This window comes from Melampsora larici-populina, assembly GCF_000204055.1.
Source record: "Melampsora larici-populina 98AG31 unplaced genomic scaffold MELLAscaffold_1, whole genome shotgun sequence".
Classification (NCBI taxonomy): Eukaryota; Fungi; Basidiomycota; class Pucciniomycetes; order Pucciniales; family Melampsoraceae; genus Melampsora; species Melampsora laricis-populina.
The window spans coordinates 1,287,472-1,304,705 of record NW_006768765.1 but is presented as its reverse complement, the minus strand read 5'-3'; the positions used below and the strand labels follow the sequence as shown (position 1 = coordinate 1,304,705).

General features: G+C 41.9%; 3 protein-coding genes across 3 annotated transcripts; 1 reads left to right on the top strand and 2 right to left on the bottom strand.

The window, feature by feature from the left end:
* Positions 1-1,671: 1,671 nt before the first annotated feature.
* Positions 1,672-3,157, bottom strand: MELLADRAFT_73814 (uncharacterized protein; the record flags this gene model as incomplete). Its single annotated transcript, XM_007403533.1, has 5 exons — positions 1,672-1,831; positions 1,908-2,030; positions 2,106-2,481; positions 2,545-2,951; positions 3,018-3,157. Coding segments are annotated over 5 exons (933 nt in total).
* A 2,976-nt stretch (positions 3,158-6,133) lies between these two features.
* MELLADRAFT_86856 (uncharacterized protein) lies at positions 6,134-8,190 on the top strand (the record flags this gene model as incomplete). Its single annotated transcript, XM_007404018.1, has 3 exons — positions 6,134-6,527; positions 6,611-7,351; positions 7,535-8,190. The coding sequence occupies 3 exons, from the start codon at positions 6,134-6,136 to the stop codon at positions 8,188-8,190; spliced, it is 1,791 nt and encodes a 596-aa protein (XP_007404080.1).
* Positions 8,191-10,251: 2,061 nt separating this feature from the next.
* MELLADRAFT_101106 (uncharacterized protein) lies at positions 10,252-13,138 on the bottom strand (the record flags this gene model as incomplete). The annotated part of the gene is made up of 2 exons (XM_007403532.1): positions 10,252-12,726; positions 12,878-13,138. 2 exons carry the CDS (start codon positions 13,136-13,138, stop codon positions 10,252-10,254), a joined length of 2,736 nt encoding a protein of 911 aa, XP_007403594.1.
* Between the last annotated feature and the right edge of the window lie 4,096 nt (positions 13,139-17,234).

Below are 17,234 nucleotides of genomic sequence, written 5' to 3'. Positions count from 1 at the left end.
AGTTGTTCACCAAAGAGAGTGTGTCCAAGCCAAATGCTTCACTGGTCTTGAGAATGATTTCTTGTTGTGGGTGTGGCACAAACAGTGAAAAGGGGACAAAAAAGTTGTGCCTGGGCACAGACACCCCCAGGGGTGCCCAAACCCAAAAATATCTTGGGGTGCACCCCATAGTTATTCTGCATATTGTGACAGCTTAGTTGACCTTTGATTAACCACTTTTTTTCAAAGGACATCTTTTGTTTGGACACTTCTACCATTTTAGGGATGTTCCTATCACCATTCACTGGGTTTTATGTTGTGTTTTCACATTCCTGTACATATATTTTTTGAGATTTTTTTGTTGCTGTAATGCTTAATCCCTGCCCCCAAAAAATAACAATCCCTGTTGAGCCCCAAGGAGAACAGTTTTTTTTGCCTGCCAGAGCAATCCCCAGGAAAGCATCAGGCCGAAGCAATCCTCAACCCACTGGGAAGGACCATAGCAATCTTCAAACTTCTGGGGTTAGGGGCATCTTTATCCGTACCCATTAAAAGGTTGACTTGACCAAGTCCCTCCTCAAAGCGCGCATCCTTTGGAGCTTGCAGAGGAGGCACTTACAGCTTATTGCAATTTTTCATGTGGCAGTCAATTCCAAATTTGACATTTTCAGTGGGTTTTGGCCAAAATCATTAATAAACATGCCACAATTATTGATATCCAAGATCTGAAGATGCCAAGTGTTTTCAAGGCATCTTGTACACATCCTTGCTCAAACTTGGGAGGACTCCAAAACAATGCTTTGTCTTCAAGCTTCACTGAAAGAGTGTGACTTTTGAGGAGATCAATCATACAACTGTGGATGGTTTATCAGGGAGATATGTAAAATATAGTCAAATGTGGGAACACACTAGTGATCACAGCAGAATCTCATGTAAAATTTCAATGATAAATAAATTTATACATTGAACTTCTTAGGCAGTTGTGAGCAATATGGAAAATCTGAAGAGAGCAAAAGAAGTAGAAAAATTAGCACTACAACCTTCAACATAGCACTTTGAATGGTTTGTTTGAATGCCCCAAATGCTAGCTGGAGATAGTCCTAGCCAGATTGAAATTGTTATTAGGCAAATTTGATGATGAGTTGCAACCCCCCCCTTGCCGCAGGCTCTGGGGACGTCTCTGCGGTTGGTGGAGCTTGTGTCAAGCAAGACCAAAAGGATCTTTTTTCGCACCCAGGCTTCAAAATCAGAGTACCTCTACATCATGAGAATAATCACACCATAAGTATGGGTTTTGCACCTCCAGTTTGCCCCAAAAAGCTCTTGGTTATGGGGTTCCTGACTATTTCCCCCGGCGATGCACAATGACTGTAAAAGTACGAGTCAGCTGAGAGTATGGCTTATCGAATGGATTCTGCAGTTGAAATTATGAGGCTAGGTTTTCAAGAAGGTAGAAGTAATCTAAATGAGACTCAAGTATCTGGCTCGAGCAGTGAGCAGACTGGTCAAGGTCGTGAGGAGGGGAATTAGTCCAGTGTAGGTCAAGCGTGACATCTGAGGCCCAGAAAGGGATACTTTCAGAGTGAAATGGCTCGTTGACGTGATACTGCATGAAAGTGGGGGCAAGACAGGATACTTGGATGAGTGAGGCAAAGATGCACATGCGACTGCGGCAAATCTCTGATGGGTTCTCGGTGCAGCGTGATTAAAATAGTGACCGGGCAAACGCAATGGTATCGTTGCAGCACAGGGAACAGAGTACCCGCTCAAGCGGTGATGAGAAGATACAAGGCGGAACAACACACAAGACGGGATGAGGCACTGTGACATAGAACGTGAAGGAGAGAATTCTCTGTTGATAGAACAAGATGAAAGGAATTGCATTTAGCTTCAGGACGGTCTAGATGATTAGATCAGCGACAACTTACATCCGAAGAGATCAAGTCCCATATCATCATCTTCCTCCTCTTCGGGCTCTGCCTCCTTGACGGCCTCGGCGGCGGCAGGGGCGGCAGCAGCAGCGGGAGCGGCAGCAGCAGCGAAAGCCTCAGCTATCAACACGGTAAAAAAATATTAGCCGCAACTTCTAGGCTTCAAGACATACCAAGAATAAAAGCAGGACGTACGGTTCTCGAGATAATCTTTGGCCTTTTGAGCTCCCTCGAACATGTAATCAGTGACAAGAGCAATAGAGATCAAGTTCTTGTAGCTGTTGACGAGAGAGTGTGTGACTGAGGCCAAGGTTGGGTAGTTGGTGGCAAGCGAGATGGCTGCGATGGTCTTGATACCGGACAAGAAGTTGTCGATCAAGGTCTTTTCATCGATATCGAGGACTGAGGGTGCGAAGATATTCCCGTTGTCGTAGATCATCTGAACAGTCATACCATAGGTGAAGGGGGAGATCTTGAGCAAATTGAGCAAAGTAGCCTCGGAGGCTCCCACACGACTTCCAGCAGTAACGATCTTGATGTCTGACACAATTTCGATGGTACCACGTTGAATCTGTATTACAAAGTCAGATCAGTTGTTGAGAAGACTGCATAAGTAGGGACGAAAGCTACTCACCTTGGTTGGAATACCAAGTGCTTGGAAGAAAGAAGTCTTTCCGGGTTCCATTCCAGTGTTTCCGGCTGGAACCATGACATCGAGCGGAGCGAAGGCACCAGCTTTGGCAGGAGCGGCAACCTTGTTGGAAGTGATGATGTCGCGAACTTCCTTGAGGTCACCACTCGTGAAGACGAAACCGATGTTTCCTTTCACCAAGGGCAAGAGACGCTCGTACTGGGGGTTCTCGGCGAGGACACCACGGATGGCTCGTCGGACCATGGTGTTTTTTCCCATCAAGACGATACCCTTGCCACGTAAAGCTTGTCGGATTTGATGCATCTGGTTAGATCCGACATTGTCCACGTTAACAATGAAGGCCGAGGGGAACTCGGCCATCAAGTCCCTCAATTTGGTGAAGTACGCCGCTGTGGGAGGTGATAATACACGGAGTCAGTAGCTTGCCATAGTTTGAAAACGATAGCCAGACATACCCTTGAATTCGCGAGTTTTGCCCATTTTGAATAGTTGTTATACCGAATTGATAAGAGAAGGGAGGCAGCCTAGCTACAAAAACGTTGTTTTGAAGCAGAATTTAAAGGCTGCTGTTCGGTATGTATGCGTTCGTGAATGCGGAAGGCCAAGTTGGGAAGTAAATTGAGAGGTTGGTCAGGATTATGCGGTACATAGGTTTCATAGCTCTATATCCCTCACTCACTTAGGTTTCGCTCTCATCCAAGGCCAGCTGCACTGCACGCCGGCACGGCCGCCACGACCAGCGTCAGCAGCGTCACCCACGTGTTCTCAAATGATGGGCACGCTCATGGACACCCCTCCACACCTTGGACATGGCCGCTGCTCAGGAGGTATGTACAAAGGGCGCGCACGGGCACAATTCAAATTCCGTGTCTCTGAGATAACCTGTACCAGTTTGTGAAACCCAAAAACCATGGGTTGTTGCAGAGGTTTTTTGCAGAAGGCAAGACAGTAACACTTTTATTGCATACAATTCAAGAAAGACAACAGGTTGGGCTGGACTAGTGTTTTGGAGTGTACTGCACTACATGCTGCGGAGCTTGCTGAAGAGCCCTCCCACAGCTTTTGCTTCCTTGGCATCTTTGGGTCTGAGGTAATTGGTGACAACATTGGCAGACTTGAGTAAATCAGAGTGTGGTGGACACGGAAGTACCTCAACCTCAGACTACTATTAAGCAGGAATGTTAGAGTTGTTGTTGTATTTGTTGATTACTGCAAAGATTTCCTCAAGACTCCAGGTCTTGAGGCCACTTGCCTGCTCATTTGCAGGATTTAGGAGACCCAAAACTGACATCATATGTTTTTATGAACAAAACAGCTCTCAAATATCCTGCTCAAGCTATTGCTGAGCAGGTAGATTGCTTATTGGGTCTGTATCAAGATCAAAGTCTTGAATTTCAGTTGCATTGTTGTCCTCTAGCAATCTATTGGGTGGAGAAAGGTGACAAATCAGGAGGAATCATGTTTGGTGGTCAATGAGTTGAGGTGTTGATGATGAGTGTGGAACTTTTGGAGTTGGAGAGCTTTCAAGAGATTTGCTGATGTGTCTCAAAAGTCTATGGTGCAGTATCTGTTTTTTTGTGGGAAACTATGTTTTTTTTTGCTGATTTTCAAGAGAAAGCTATGGGTCACAGGCTATGATAGACTTGTGGGTTTGTGGCCCATCTTCCTGCCCATAAAGAATATGGAGGGAAAACACCGTGGGTTAGGGTAGAGTATTGCTTACTGGTTACTTCAGAGTCAACTTTAATTGAAACCAAAGGAGTCTACACAAGCATTTCTGAAATATTGGAGTGATGCTCAGTCTGATAGAAGTGTCTGCCAAATATTGGCCATTGTCTAGTAAGACTCTGGATCCATGACAAGAAAAGTCAACAGATAAGACCTGGAAGAAATCAAAATCAAATTTTTCACAGTGGTTGTATGGCTTTTGTAGTTTGGTTAGTAGTACCATGGACCAGGGTGGCATGAGAAAATTTTGTGTGTGAAATTGAGCGCTATCCAGGATTTGGAAGCTGATGTATGAATATTCCTTTACGTGCAAAAACATTTTCTCTAGTTTCTCCCTGTTGAAAAGTATTGAGTACCAGAATTCATCCAAAATTCATTGGATGTTTTTGGAAGTCAAATTTTTGACTATTCCTGATTTTATTGTTGTGTTTAGAGCAGATGTGCTTGTTGGTGTTATATAAGTAAGATCATCATATTTATTGCCTTCATTTGATTATACTTAAGGATCCAAACTTCAAGCAAACTCAAATCTTTGAATGCCCAATGGCTCTTTTTGAGGATATCTAGATACACCATTCAGTGCACTTACACTGCACAGATGTAGTATTTTTCGGCTATGCAAAATGATTAGAATTAATGTCAAAAATGATTAAAAATGCTATGTTAATGCATAAAAATGCACCATTAATGCACCATTAATGAAAAAAATGCAGCATCAATGCAGAAAAATGCAGTGTTAATGCACATGCAGAATGAATGCAGAATTCCACCTTTTTCAATTTTGTTTGTCCTTCAGGTCAATCATTTTTCACTTGGGAAAAATACTACATTTGCCCAGTGTTAAATGCCCAGCATTACCACAATGACCTGGTATATGGATCTGTGCATCAAGGCTTTCTAACTTTGATGTTCCTTTTATAAGCTCATCCAGATGAGACAAGTCCTCAATTTCACAAAAATCCCTGGATAATTGCACCTAGAGACCTCAGCAATTGTATTCTAGTATTTCTATGGTTCTTCTAGATGTACTCAATCATATCACTGTTTTCTATACCTCTGTAGTGGCCTTGGTACATTTTTTAGATTTGGAGCAAAGTTCAATTCATCTCAGCAGTCTTTGTGGGCTTTTCTCATTTCAGCTCCATTTTAGAGTTACAAAAATTTAGTGAGCAGCTAAATCCAGATTAGAAAAGGTTTACCCTCACAATGCATCTATTTGTAAGTATAATGATCAAAATATTCAATAGGTGCCAGGTAGTGGTGAAGTCAAGAGCTTTTTATGGTCAAGTATATACTCTGTCAAGACTTTGAGCCAAAATCCTCAGTGTTCCTGTTATTTTTTTTTATATCAGGCTTCCAGAATTGCGAAACTTTCTTTACTGAAAAGTTGAATACTTGATCATAGTGGAGTGGTAAATCATTATGAGAGTGAGGCAATGTGCAATTGTTTGTTGTGGCATTGCTGATGTGTCAAAGTCACATGAAGATGCTTATGTCGAGTGATGGCTTCCGAAGCTCCGACTCGAGTCCGAGTGAATTTACATATGTTGTACATATTTACATACTGTGCGATTGGCAACTTTTTCAAGATTTGTTGATCGAGTGTGACAAGGACAGTCATCCTCAAAGCTCTTCATATCCTTCTCAAGCTCAAGCATTCGTTTTGGACAACTTCGCCAGGAATTCAGGATTCATCTTTAGGGAAACTTACACCTAGAAGGACATGCAACGCTACTTTCACAGCTGAACTCAAAATCTTGGACTGGTCACCCACTGCGTCATCAATTCCGAGGTTCGAGATCAGGATTATACGGGATCAGGCGGAGTCTCGCGTGATCAGCACATGGCTGCAACCATTGCAGTACGAAGCTTATCAAATTGTAGTCCTACACGCTTCGTCTTAACAACCTCCTCAAGACAAATGCTTTCAACCTCACCAAACTCCGCCAGTCATTCATTAAAGCCAATATTCTCAACTCGAAACTTTTCCGAAGAACTAGCTCGCTTTCAGATCGCACACTCCAATAGCATGGAAGACCACATTGATATCCGCCTCCATCCACAGGATCAGCAACTTCCGACGATCGGAGGGCAACCCTCAACAAACGAGCGTCGAGGCAAGGATACTCCAGCCATTGAAGACCGTTCGCATGTCTCGCAAGATAACGAAATGTTCCTTTCCACATCGAAGAATTTGATTGAGCACCAGGATGCAAGCGGTTTGGAAGTGGCTTCGTGTATGTCACCATTATGATACCCTCTGGTACGCACAATGACTTTTCACAGACATTGATATCTACCGTACCTTCTCTTGAACTAGACGGGGATTTGGCTGCCACAAATAAATCTCATCTGTCTCCAGAAACTCTCATCACCCGCTTTGAAAGTTGCAGCTGTGGAACCGTACCAATAGACCCGCCAACACTTCTCGCCGATCTAAAGTCTTTAGAATCGCTCGCCAATTCCAGGAAGCTAAGTTCAGTTTCACGGACGGTCTTGCAATTATGGAGAAGATGGCATAGTTTTCTACTCAATCCTAAACGAAAGGCGATTAAGCGGACCACGTTTCATCAAATTTCCCGCGCCTTTCTCTTTCTATGTCACCATCGGCTATCCGAATTACTTTGCGATATACGAGTACAAGAGCGATCGGGCATTCATTTTGAGCCTCGGACATTCAGGTCATTGGGTGATGCTAGCTTGAAGGCCAAAAATTGGCCTGTTCTTTGTTGGGTATTGAGTCACCGGAAGCTTTCGAAAGAAGATGTGATCATCTTGGTCAAAGCCGCTTGTCGCAAAATTGCATTCTCATCTTCAGAGGAAAATCAATCATTACGAGTACAAAATGTTCAAAAGCTCTCGAAGCTGGTTGAGCATCGAATGCAACACGATGTCGAATTTGTACAGTTGGGTGGATCAGCGATCCAATACATCAGTTGCACTCTTTTCAAAATGCGATGTATAGATCAAGTGGTTCCCATGATCTTAGACATCTTATACAACCATCCAGCTCTAGCAGAAACCCTATCTCCTTCCTTTCTGCACAAAGTCATGCACACCTGTGCATCTCATCAACTTCTGAATCAAGCACATCAACTTCTAGCAGCCATCCCCCTTGCGATGCAAACACTAGATCAATATAAAGCGTGTCTAACTGTATGGAACCGACGCACACCACGACCTTTGATTCAATCCGCTTGCTCCCTTTGGTCTACATTGCTTTCTCATCCGATTCTCAAGCCAGACATTGATGCCTATAATCTGTATTTATCATTAAGATCTCGTTTGGGTCATGTCGAGGGAGTCTCAAATATAATTAAAAGACTGATTAGAAGAGGACCCGTTCCAAATCAACACACATACGACATTCTTCTCTATTCAGTCGGCCAGAGAGAAAATGTTGAATGTGTCTGGAATACGCTTCGACAACATTTACCCCCCAAGTATACCCCAACCTCCCGAACCTCAAATATCTTATTGAGTTCCAAAACTCGCTGCGCTCTTCAATGGGGCACGACTACATCCCCAGATTCACTAATGGTCGACGAATTGAATTTTGTCAAGTTGATGAAGCAAATTGAAGACGCTACTTATGAACGCGACGAAGTGACCAGGAACATAGTCGTACAAAAATTTCTCTCGCGCTCACAATCACATAATCCCGAACAAATATGGGCCCTCAAAGAGCTCGTCCTACCCAGTAATCCAATTGACGAAGAAGACAAGCGCCTTACCCGTACCGACTTTAGACGGTTCAGAAGACCATTATATTCTATGCTACGGTCTGCTTTCATTCGGGCTGGGCAAACGGAAGACGCGGCTCGTCTGACCGAGGAATGGGAGCGCGAGAGTCGATTGGCAAGATCACGTGGCCCTTCAAATATCACAAATACACAATGAGCCCTCAAACTTTGATACCACTTTTGCGGTCTCGGTTCCGTCTATCAGCAAGCACGGCTTTGCATGGTGGACCCCAAGCTTGTATTAATCAATTGGGACTCGTGGTTTTGGTAATGCTCCGTGCGTTTAAGCCGGCTTGTTGATTGTTGTCGTGCTGCTCGTCCTTATCTCCCACGTTTATGTAGTCGTTGTATAATGCCCGCTGGGGTGCAGAGTGGCTCACACTTACAAAACGCCAATAAGTCAAGAAATTTATATGGGCGTGTAGCCTAACATGCAGGCACATTCGTCGACGCAAATTACTTTTGCTATCATAGAGGTCAATAATGCAAATTTCTTGCGTAATACAAATTCAATGTTAATGGCAACTATAGACTCTAATTATCTGTATAGTAGACCTTTCATAGGGCTACAAGCTTCTAATGTCCAGATTGCATTGAAATGACTTGACAAACAAGGTAGATCTTGTCTGATAATCAGTAAGATGTGATGATGCGGCACTAAAGGTATTCTAGATTATCATCAATGAGTAAGCTACTGATAACATGGTTGCTTGGAATATCTGACCCTCACAGGAAGCATTTTGACCCTGTGATTGCTTAGGCAAGTGATGGGCAACAACCAGCTGTACCTTCAATCCTGTGATGTGGGTACTGAGCTTGTCATGCTGATTGCGTTGGTTCCAAGTACTCATCAAAGATTCTGATGTAAGAAACAAGGTTAGGGGTAAAGTACAGCATGGGGGTGAAGATACCTCATTTCACTAGTTATCTCCAATTAGTGCTGCAAGTTATTGCATGTTGGACCTTGGTACAACATAACAGCCATATATGTGAACCATTTCATACTACTTGAGTAGACTTGTAGATAAGTTGGACTTACAACACAAAATGCACAAATGCACGCATCTTGACACATCCAGTGATTGTATCATGCCAACAGCCAATTCAACATAAAAACCCTTTTTTAAATTTGATCAGACTCATGGTGCAGAACTTTTGCCTTTTATTTAGAGTGATTTTTTGTCTTGTGTGCATAAGCTTCCTACTGGTGATCTGAACTAGGGTTGTGACTCCTATTAAGCCCTGCAAAACTCAAAATAGGCTCTCCTGGCTTAGGCAGGGCCATGAGAAAAGGCTTCTAGAATCTGTTACATATGGTAATATCAAAAGCCCTGTCAGTGTTTGCTCACCTAAGGCTTCCACACCTCCACAGTACCAATATAACCTCCAGGCTTGGCTTGGCCTCAAAAACACAAACAGGGTTGATCCAAGTCAGGTCAAGGAAGTCGATTTTCCATTAGATTTTTTGGTTTCCTTTGATATCTCCTAAATGAATATGAACACAGACTCTAGACTTCTTTTTGCCATTGTGAGAATCTCTTGCCCTGCTCTTAGCCCCCTCCAAAAAATGACCTGGCCCTGCCTGGCACAGGAGATCTCTGAGGTTCCTTCAAGTTGCAGAAGAGCTTGGACCTGCCTCAAGGTTGGCCAAAATTGCACAAGGTCAAGTCACAGCCATGATCAGAACATCCAGAAGCTGTAGAAGCTGTTTTCAGGTTTTGTCTGTGGTAGCCCTTTTTCTTTAAATTTGATCAATATCTGTCAAATCTGTTGCGCATTACATTTCCTAGATCATCTGATAACTATCATTATTCTAATAGACATATAGTTGGATTTCTCTATTCTAGAATGGCAAATACCTCAGCTTGATGTTCATCAAAATATTGGAGTAATTTATGGTTCATTTTTGTCACAAAGAGGCTCCAGAACAAATCAAAGTACATAATTATCTCACCATTCATATTTCAAAATATGATATGTATTCTTTTTCCAAATTAAATTTTCATACTTCCAGAAAAACCCTCTGGATGCAATCTTTCTTCGAGTTGCAATCTGAAGTCAAATTTTGAGCATTGAGACATAATCAGGCCCTGAATTGCAACACAAAAGCTGATTAGTCTTTCAGTATTTGTTGGGTAGTCACATGGATTATGAGGACACTCAAGAGGATTTTTTTGCCTATATGAGGATCAATGCAACACTTGGGACCTACAATTATCTATGCTCCCAATGACAAGGCTGCATTTATTTTCTGCTTTGCCTTATCCATGATCCTTGATATCATATTAATCATATTCTCATAATCAGGATTTGAAGATGTCAAGAGGTCTGAATGGATTAGTTTGAGACGAAATATGTCTTTCAATGACAAATTCAAAAACAGATGATACATCTCAATATATGAAGTTGGAATCCCAACTGCCTGTATCAAAGACTTGGCCAAATGTTTGTCTCTTCTGTCAACTTTGATCAATTTTCTTTTTTGAGATTCTGAGTTGTTGCCCTTGACTGTCTCCAAATCTTTGGGAAATTTCAAGTTATCATAATGTGATATCAGAAGAGACATTGTGACTCCCTGTTCCCTCTGTGTTTGAGGACGTCTTAATGTTTTGGGGTTTTTCAAAGCCTCTTGATATGATTTATAAATAGGTGAAAGTGCCAATTTGTGATCTGGGTCTTTGCTGTTTTGGATATCCATCTGGGATAAAGTCCATGAGTGCCTGTCAGGGTAAGTTTGTAGCTCCAAAGCTTCCATGATTGTATATTTTTCATCTGCAGTAAAAGCAAAGCGTTCTAATTTGCGTTTTATTGCGTCCGTCTGTCTTTGTGAACATCCAATTAAGAACTTGTCTGGAGTCTTCATTACGTACCACAAGGCATTTTCAAAGAATATGTTGGTTGCAAGGATATTTTTCTTATAACAAAGTACCATTGCCTTTGTCTTCAAGTGCTCAATGTTATTAAGACTTTGACGGTATTTCAGTTTCCACAATAGCATTCTAAGATCGCTTTTGTCCGGTAAAAATCCAACCTTGTTAGAGATATTCAAGAATTCCATCGCCAAGGTTTGATCACTCTGTCTTTCTGGGAATGTTTTCCATATCTGTATACCTCTTTTGATCTTTTCCCACTCCTCATGTGTGAAAACCAATGGTTGTATCCTATTTTTTAGCTTCCAGGCAATGGTCAACTGCTTCTCGGATAATTCCCTTTCTTTCAGCACTGATTGTAAGAGCCTACTAATGCTGAGATCATACTTTTTTTGTCTTTCAGAGCCTCGCCAAATCTTTTTCGGCCTACGTGTTACTGCACTTGCAATATCAGTACCAAAAGCCTGGATACATTGAAGCCTCATTGTCTCATATCCATCAAGGTTACTGAGATCGCTTTTTCTCAAGATTTCCAAAAACTTGAAAGTTTTTGATGACATCGATTTCCTGGAGTTGATGTTTATCTTATCCAGCATGGATCCTGGGGTGGATTTGGGCTGTGAGATGATCCAAGAATTGTGGCTTTCGAAGGGCTCGCTGCTCTTGATCTCGAGATATATTTCGCGATCTAAGTTATTGACAGCTGCCTCAGCTCCATTGGATTTCCTTTGGCCGACGTGTGATTTTTCACCCGTTGGTTGGTGAGAAAGCTCCATGGAGGGATAAAATTCTTTCACAAATATGTGCCTTTCTGTCCCATGACTTGCAAGACGAGAAGTTTCGGTAATTCCCTGGTCATTGGACCTTTCCTTTGTGTTGGTCTTCGGGACAGCCAAGCGAGATGGCTTTGGTGTCACTTCCGGCGGCTCTGTGAGGCTCAGCCTATAATGAGGCTTGTACCCTACCTCATGTATAACAGTCTGGTCTTTCAAATCCTCAAGTTTATCGCTGTGCTTTCTTTGAAAAAATCGAAGCGTAGTCCTCTCCCTACGATCAGGTTCAAAGGGGCCTTTACCACAAGATAACGATGAGAGTCTGGTAGCTTCATGTCTTTCTCCTATCCTCAAAAGAGACTGGAATGTAACCATCACCTTTGACCAAAGCCACAGTAAGAATGTGAGTAACCACGGTTGTTTTGGGTCTGTAGTAGGTCTCTCTACGGAAGTTGCAGTATGCCCGTTTAAAATGTCTTTTCGTGATCGTGATGGTGATGCGCTTGCTTTCTGACAGAGTCCGCTTTGGTCACTCTCGCTGATTGGGATGCTGTGGAGAATGCGATGTCTAAGGACATTCCAATCTACATTCCCAACATCAGCAATTCCTTGGCAGTTGTTACCCGACCCCTGCCGCCTGGTTTCCTCCGGCAGCTGATGTATATCTTTTCCTGATTTTGTAGGCCATTGTGCGGGTGAGTCTGGACAGCTTACTTGACTTTCAAAGCTTAGGTTGTTACTTTCTTCGAGCAGGTTCTTATGTCCTTTTTGTCTCGTCAGTGTGCGGCTCAGTGCGGCTGTAAAAGGTTTTGGGGTTATGATTGTCTGGTCTGCAATCATTAAGTGGTCTCCTCCTCCGCATTTTCCATCCGTAATACGTGAAATCGATGATAAGCTACTTGGTGCCACCGACCGACACGCTTTTCCGATATCTTCCACGTGCAGACCTCCAGCTTGACTGAGCAGAAAGGAGCAGGTGTACAGCGTAGCCCAAAGAGATGGTGAGATTCCCGTTTCTAAGCCATTTTGAGTGGAAGGTCTTGTCCGCATCTCACAAAGAAACTCAAATTGACACGTCACTTGAGATGCCAGTTATGACCCTGCGAAAACGAAATGGATTGTGGCTACATGGTAAGGATGTGTTGGCGTTATTCGACTCTTTACTTCCAACTGGATCGTAGCTGATCATAAAATGACTCACCCTTTTGACAATTGAATATTGAGATGAATACCTCTGGTCTGAGCGCGCTTTCTGGCAGGAAGATTCGATAGTTTCCCAAGCGGTGATCACAAGGTATTCTTGAGTGTTCGAACAGCCAATCGTTGTCCTCAATCCGTGATTTCGAAGGAGGGTGTAGAGCACTCGAGCTACAAAACTGTGGACTCGCGATCCACAGATCTGACAAACCAGAGAGTATGTCAGTAAGTCCTCAAGGGACCTCGATACGATCCAGAAACACATCTTCACCGTTGGTATTGCCTCAGCTTCAACGAAGACAAGCTTAGCATCAACTCGTTAGAAGTCTTGTATACCACACCCTTGCTTGCCCCGCAACGCTGTCCGGCAAAGAAATTGGCATCAGCGTAAGATTTCTGGATTTTTGGTCGCAGCTGCAGCCACGACACACGACGGGATCTCTTGTATGGAGGAAGCAACGCATGCAATGCATTCGATGGTCGCACTGCTCGCGACGCCGCGTCAAACTATAAGCGGAACGAGAAGAGCGTGTTTGTACAATTGTTGTTTATATAAAATCAGCAAAATGAATCTCTATCATACAACCTCTATTTGTATGTGCTGCAGAAAGCTTTCAGGATTTCGGCACTACATGATGAGGGACAAAAACCATGAAAGGAGTTGTGTCATTGTTGTGATTGTGATGGGTCCAGCAATCTTAGTACAGTCGACTCTGATATAACCAATACCCAAAAAATGTATCGGTTTTCACGTGTACATACAATGTAGGAGTAGTCAAAGGCAAATTCCTACAATTCAGGAGACTCTTAGGTGCAGAACCATCATATCCCACTGGTGCATTCAAGTACAATGTGTGATCTGGAGAACCAAGAACCAACGGACATTGTGAAAAATTAAGGTAGCTTCCAAAATCATAACCATTCTTATCCAGATCCCTATTTCACAGAGACTGCTAAAAATTTGCATATGCCAATTGGTTTCCCTCCTCTTCCCTTGTTGCTTAAATCATACTGCCATTGTGATCTACAAGGCCTTTATGGACATCAGCATGGAGCAATTGTTGATCAGAAAAAAGCGCAGATAATGCATTTTACCCATAAAAAACATACAAATCCAATTGTTTTATTTGGAAAACAGGTACTACTACCACAACAGAAACTGTGATGGCTAGGAGTGTGGTTAGACCCCAAGCTAAAGCTTGGATCACACATCCAAAAGATGTACCAGATAGGAAGAACAACAATCACACAAATAAGCAAAATCAACAAATGCTATTGGGGTGTTAGTCCTAAGGAAGCAAAAGCATTGATCATGTCTATTCTTAAACCATGTATCCTGTTTGGCTGTATAGTGTGGTTCAACACAAGAAGAGAAGGTAAAGTCACAAAAATATTCAACTTATTACAAAACACAGCTAACAGATTAATCCTAGGAGGTTTCAAAAGCTCACCAACAGACCACATGACCCATGCCGCTAACATGATCTCATTTAAAGATTTAGCTATAAGATACAATCACAACTTTATTTATAAACAACAAACAGCTCCAAAAACTTGCCCAACAAGACATATACTGGATATTGAATTATTTAACACACCACGTAACCTTTTGAGTTCAATACATCGAGTTTTACAAAAAGCTGACATGTTTGTATCAAATGACTTAACATTAGAAACAATCCACCCATATCCTGTCCCCCATGGATCAAACCAAAATGGGAGGTGAAGAATAAAGGAGAAAAATGTGATGTGGTGCCAGTGAAGAAGAAAATACCACAGCAACTGCAAGAAGAGAAAACTAACGGTGCTTGTATCATATTCACAGATGGCTCTTTCATCCCTGACACAGGAGGAGGTGCTGCGGCGGCAATGGAGAATAGCATTCTGAGCCAACCTTTTGGCCCAATAGAGGGCATATCTAACCATGAAATGGAGACTATGGCACTGATACTTGGTTTATTAAAATTTAGTACAACAATGACAGAAAATCCAACAAGATACACATCCCTAGCAATCTTTAACAATAGCCAGGCAGCCTTAGAGCTGCTAGGGAATCCGATCCAACCTAAAACTTTACAATACTTAGCTAAGATGTTACGCCAGTCACATAGAACTGTTCCAACAAACAAGACAATATCCTTGTATTGGATGCCTGGGCATGAAGAAACTGAATTGAACAAAAAGCAGACACTGCCGCTAAGGAAGCAGCTGAAGGAAATGATGATTTGGTCTTATTACCAGTAAGCCTAGGAGGTTTACTCATACATACCAAAGAAAAATTTAACAGGGGAGCGGTATCCATAAAAAGATTTAAGACAACAGGAAAATACATAGCTGACACATCAAATAATTTAGAGAAAGGACAGGCGGCCATGATCTTTCAATTACAATGTGGTCACTGCCCACTCCAAAAATTCCTCCATTGGACAGGGGTTGAAGAAGACAAAAAATGTGAAACCTGCGGAGTAACAGAGTCACCAAACCACTTTCTCATATTTTGTAGAAGATATAACAAGCAACATCAAGCATTTAGGAAAACAATCAAAGAAGAAAAAATCAAAGTCAATTTGAACTCTGCACTAGACCTGCTGGACACACCAGCAGCTTTTCCTTACTTAGCTCAATATATTGAATACACAAAAAGATTTCATTATTTCAGAACATACTTAGATAAATAGCCACACACTCATTTGTCCAACTTATGCAAAATTTTCCTTTTTTCCTATGTTATCAATTTCTCTATTCTTTTGCTTCTTTAGTGTATTAAAAAATTGTTATAAAATGGTCTGTTGTGAAGGCTTAGTAGTCTGGCTCATAGTAGAAAACATAAAGGATTTTGTACGGTAGTTACAGTATTTGCACACATTGATAGATAGTGCGCTCTGTGAAATCAAAAGCACTTAAAAACAAAAAATCTACAAGGCCTTTATGGACATGAAACTCAGACTATGTAACCTAAAATACATAACTTAACAAAGTCCCTTGTGCAGGGGTTTAAACATAACAAGTGAGGCCCAAGGCACGAGGGACTTACCGGAAAAGATTGAAATTTGGCACAGAAGGTAGTAAGTTTTAGTAGAGGAACTCTTAGATTTAATCTTAGATTTACTCTACATCAAATTCCCATTTACCAACTGTTTGGAAGGGGGTCAGGGAGATGCACCTCCTTCTTCCCAACATTTCCTTCTCTTCAAATTATGGGAGATGTTTTCCTAGATAGGACAGATAGATTGTTGTTTCTTTTCAATTTATGGATCTCTTTTTTGCAAATTATCAAATAGAAAGCCTTTTGGTGTTTTTTTCTCACTTGTTTTATCTGCATTTCCAAATCAACCCAAACATCTGATCTTCATGATATCTTTCAATTGATCTTTACTCTCTATAAATAGAGGCTGAAATTATTATGGTATAATCCCCAGGAAATTCAATGTTTTGGGGTCTTTGATACACTTGCATGTGCCTGAGTCTTGGCACCTAGCCTTGTTCTACCAGTTAATTTTGATGCCCATGTCTGTAGATAGAGGCCTCAATTATGCAGCACAGAGGTTATAAGAATATCAGATTGAATATCACCTACATTCTGTTATGAGCACATTCTTATGCTTACACAATAGTCATGCTTGTAGCATATTCATTTCTAGTTATATGACTGGAGGATTAGACTCTTCTAATCCTCATGTAGCAATCTATTATCTATACTAGACAACAAGTGTAATTAATGTTACTCACAAACTCTACAGAAATTAGTTTATATTGCTGATTCTGCACTCAAAATTACATTACTTAACACACTTCCAATGACTCGATGCTTGAAAACAGCCAACCCAAACCACAGGACCTTGCTCTACTACATGTAAAACTGTGGGATTCTTTGCTTATGCCGAGTATTGAGGGGCTTGAAATTTTTGTAAAGATGCAGAACATTGCATTGATCTTGAGCATGTGCCAGAGTAGACTTTGACACTTCCACATGTTTTGGTGGCCTGATTATTCTCATGACAAACAGAACACTCCCAAACTACTTGGCTGTGAAAAGCTACACATAGATAAGATGAACCACTAGAATAAGCCACCCATTCAGCTTTGTGGAGTGAACTGTGTTGGTTTCTAGTGAGAGCCCTCATATTGCCATGATCTCATACTCCTTACAATATTCTCAAATTGACGCTCCCTGTCTTACCATCACCTTGCACAGCCAATCCCTTTCATGGCACCCCCCAGATTTTGCAGATACATCCAAAACTCCTTTACTAAGTGCAGATGCCAAGCACTGTCCTTGGCAGAAGCAATTAGGGGTTGGGCAAAAAACCAACCAACCAGTTTCTGAGTGCCATTGAGTTGTGATTCAATTTTTTAGGAAT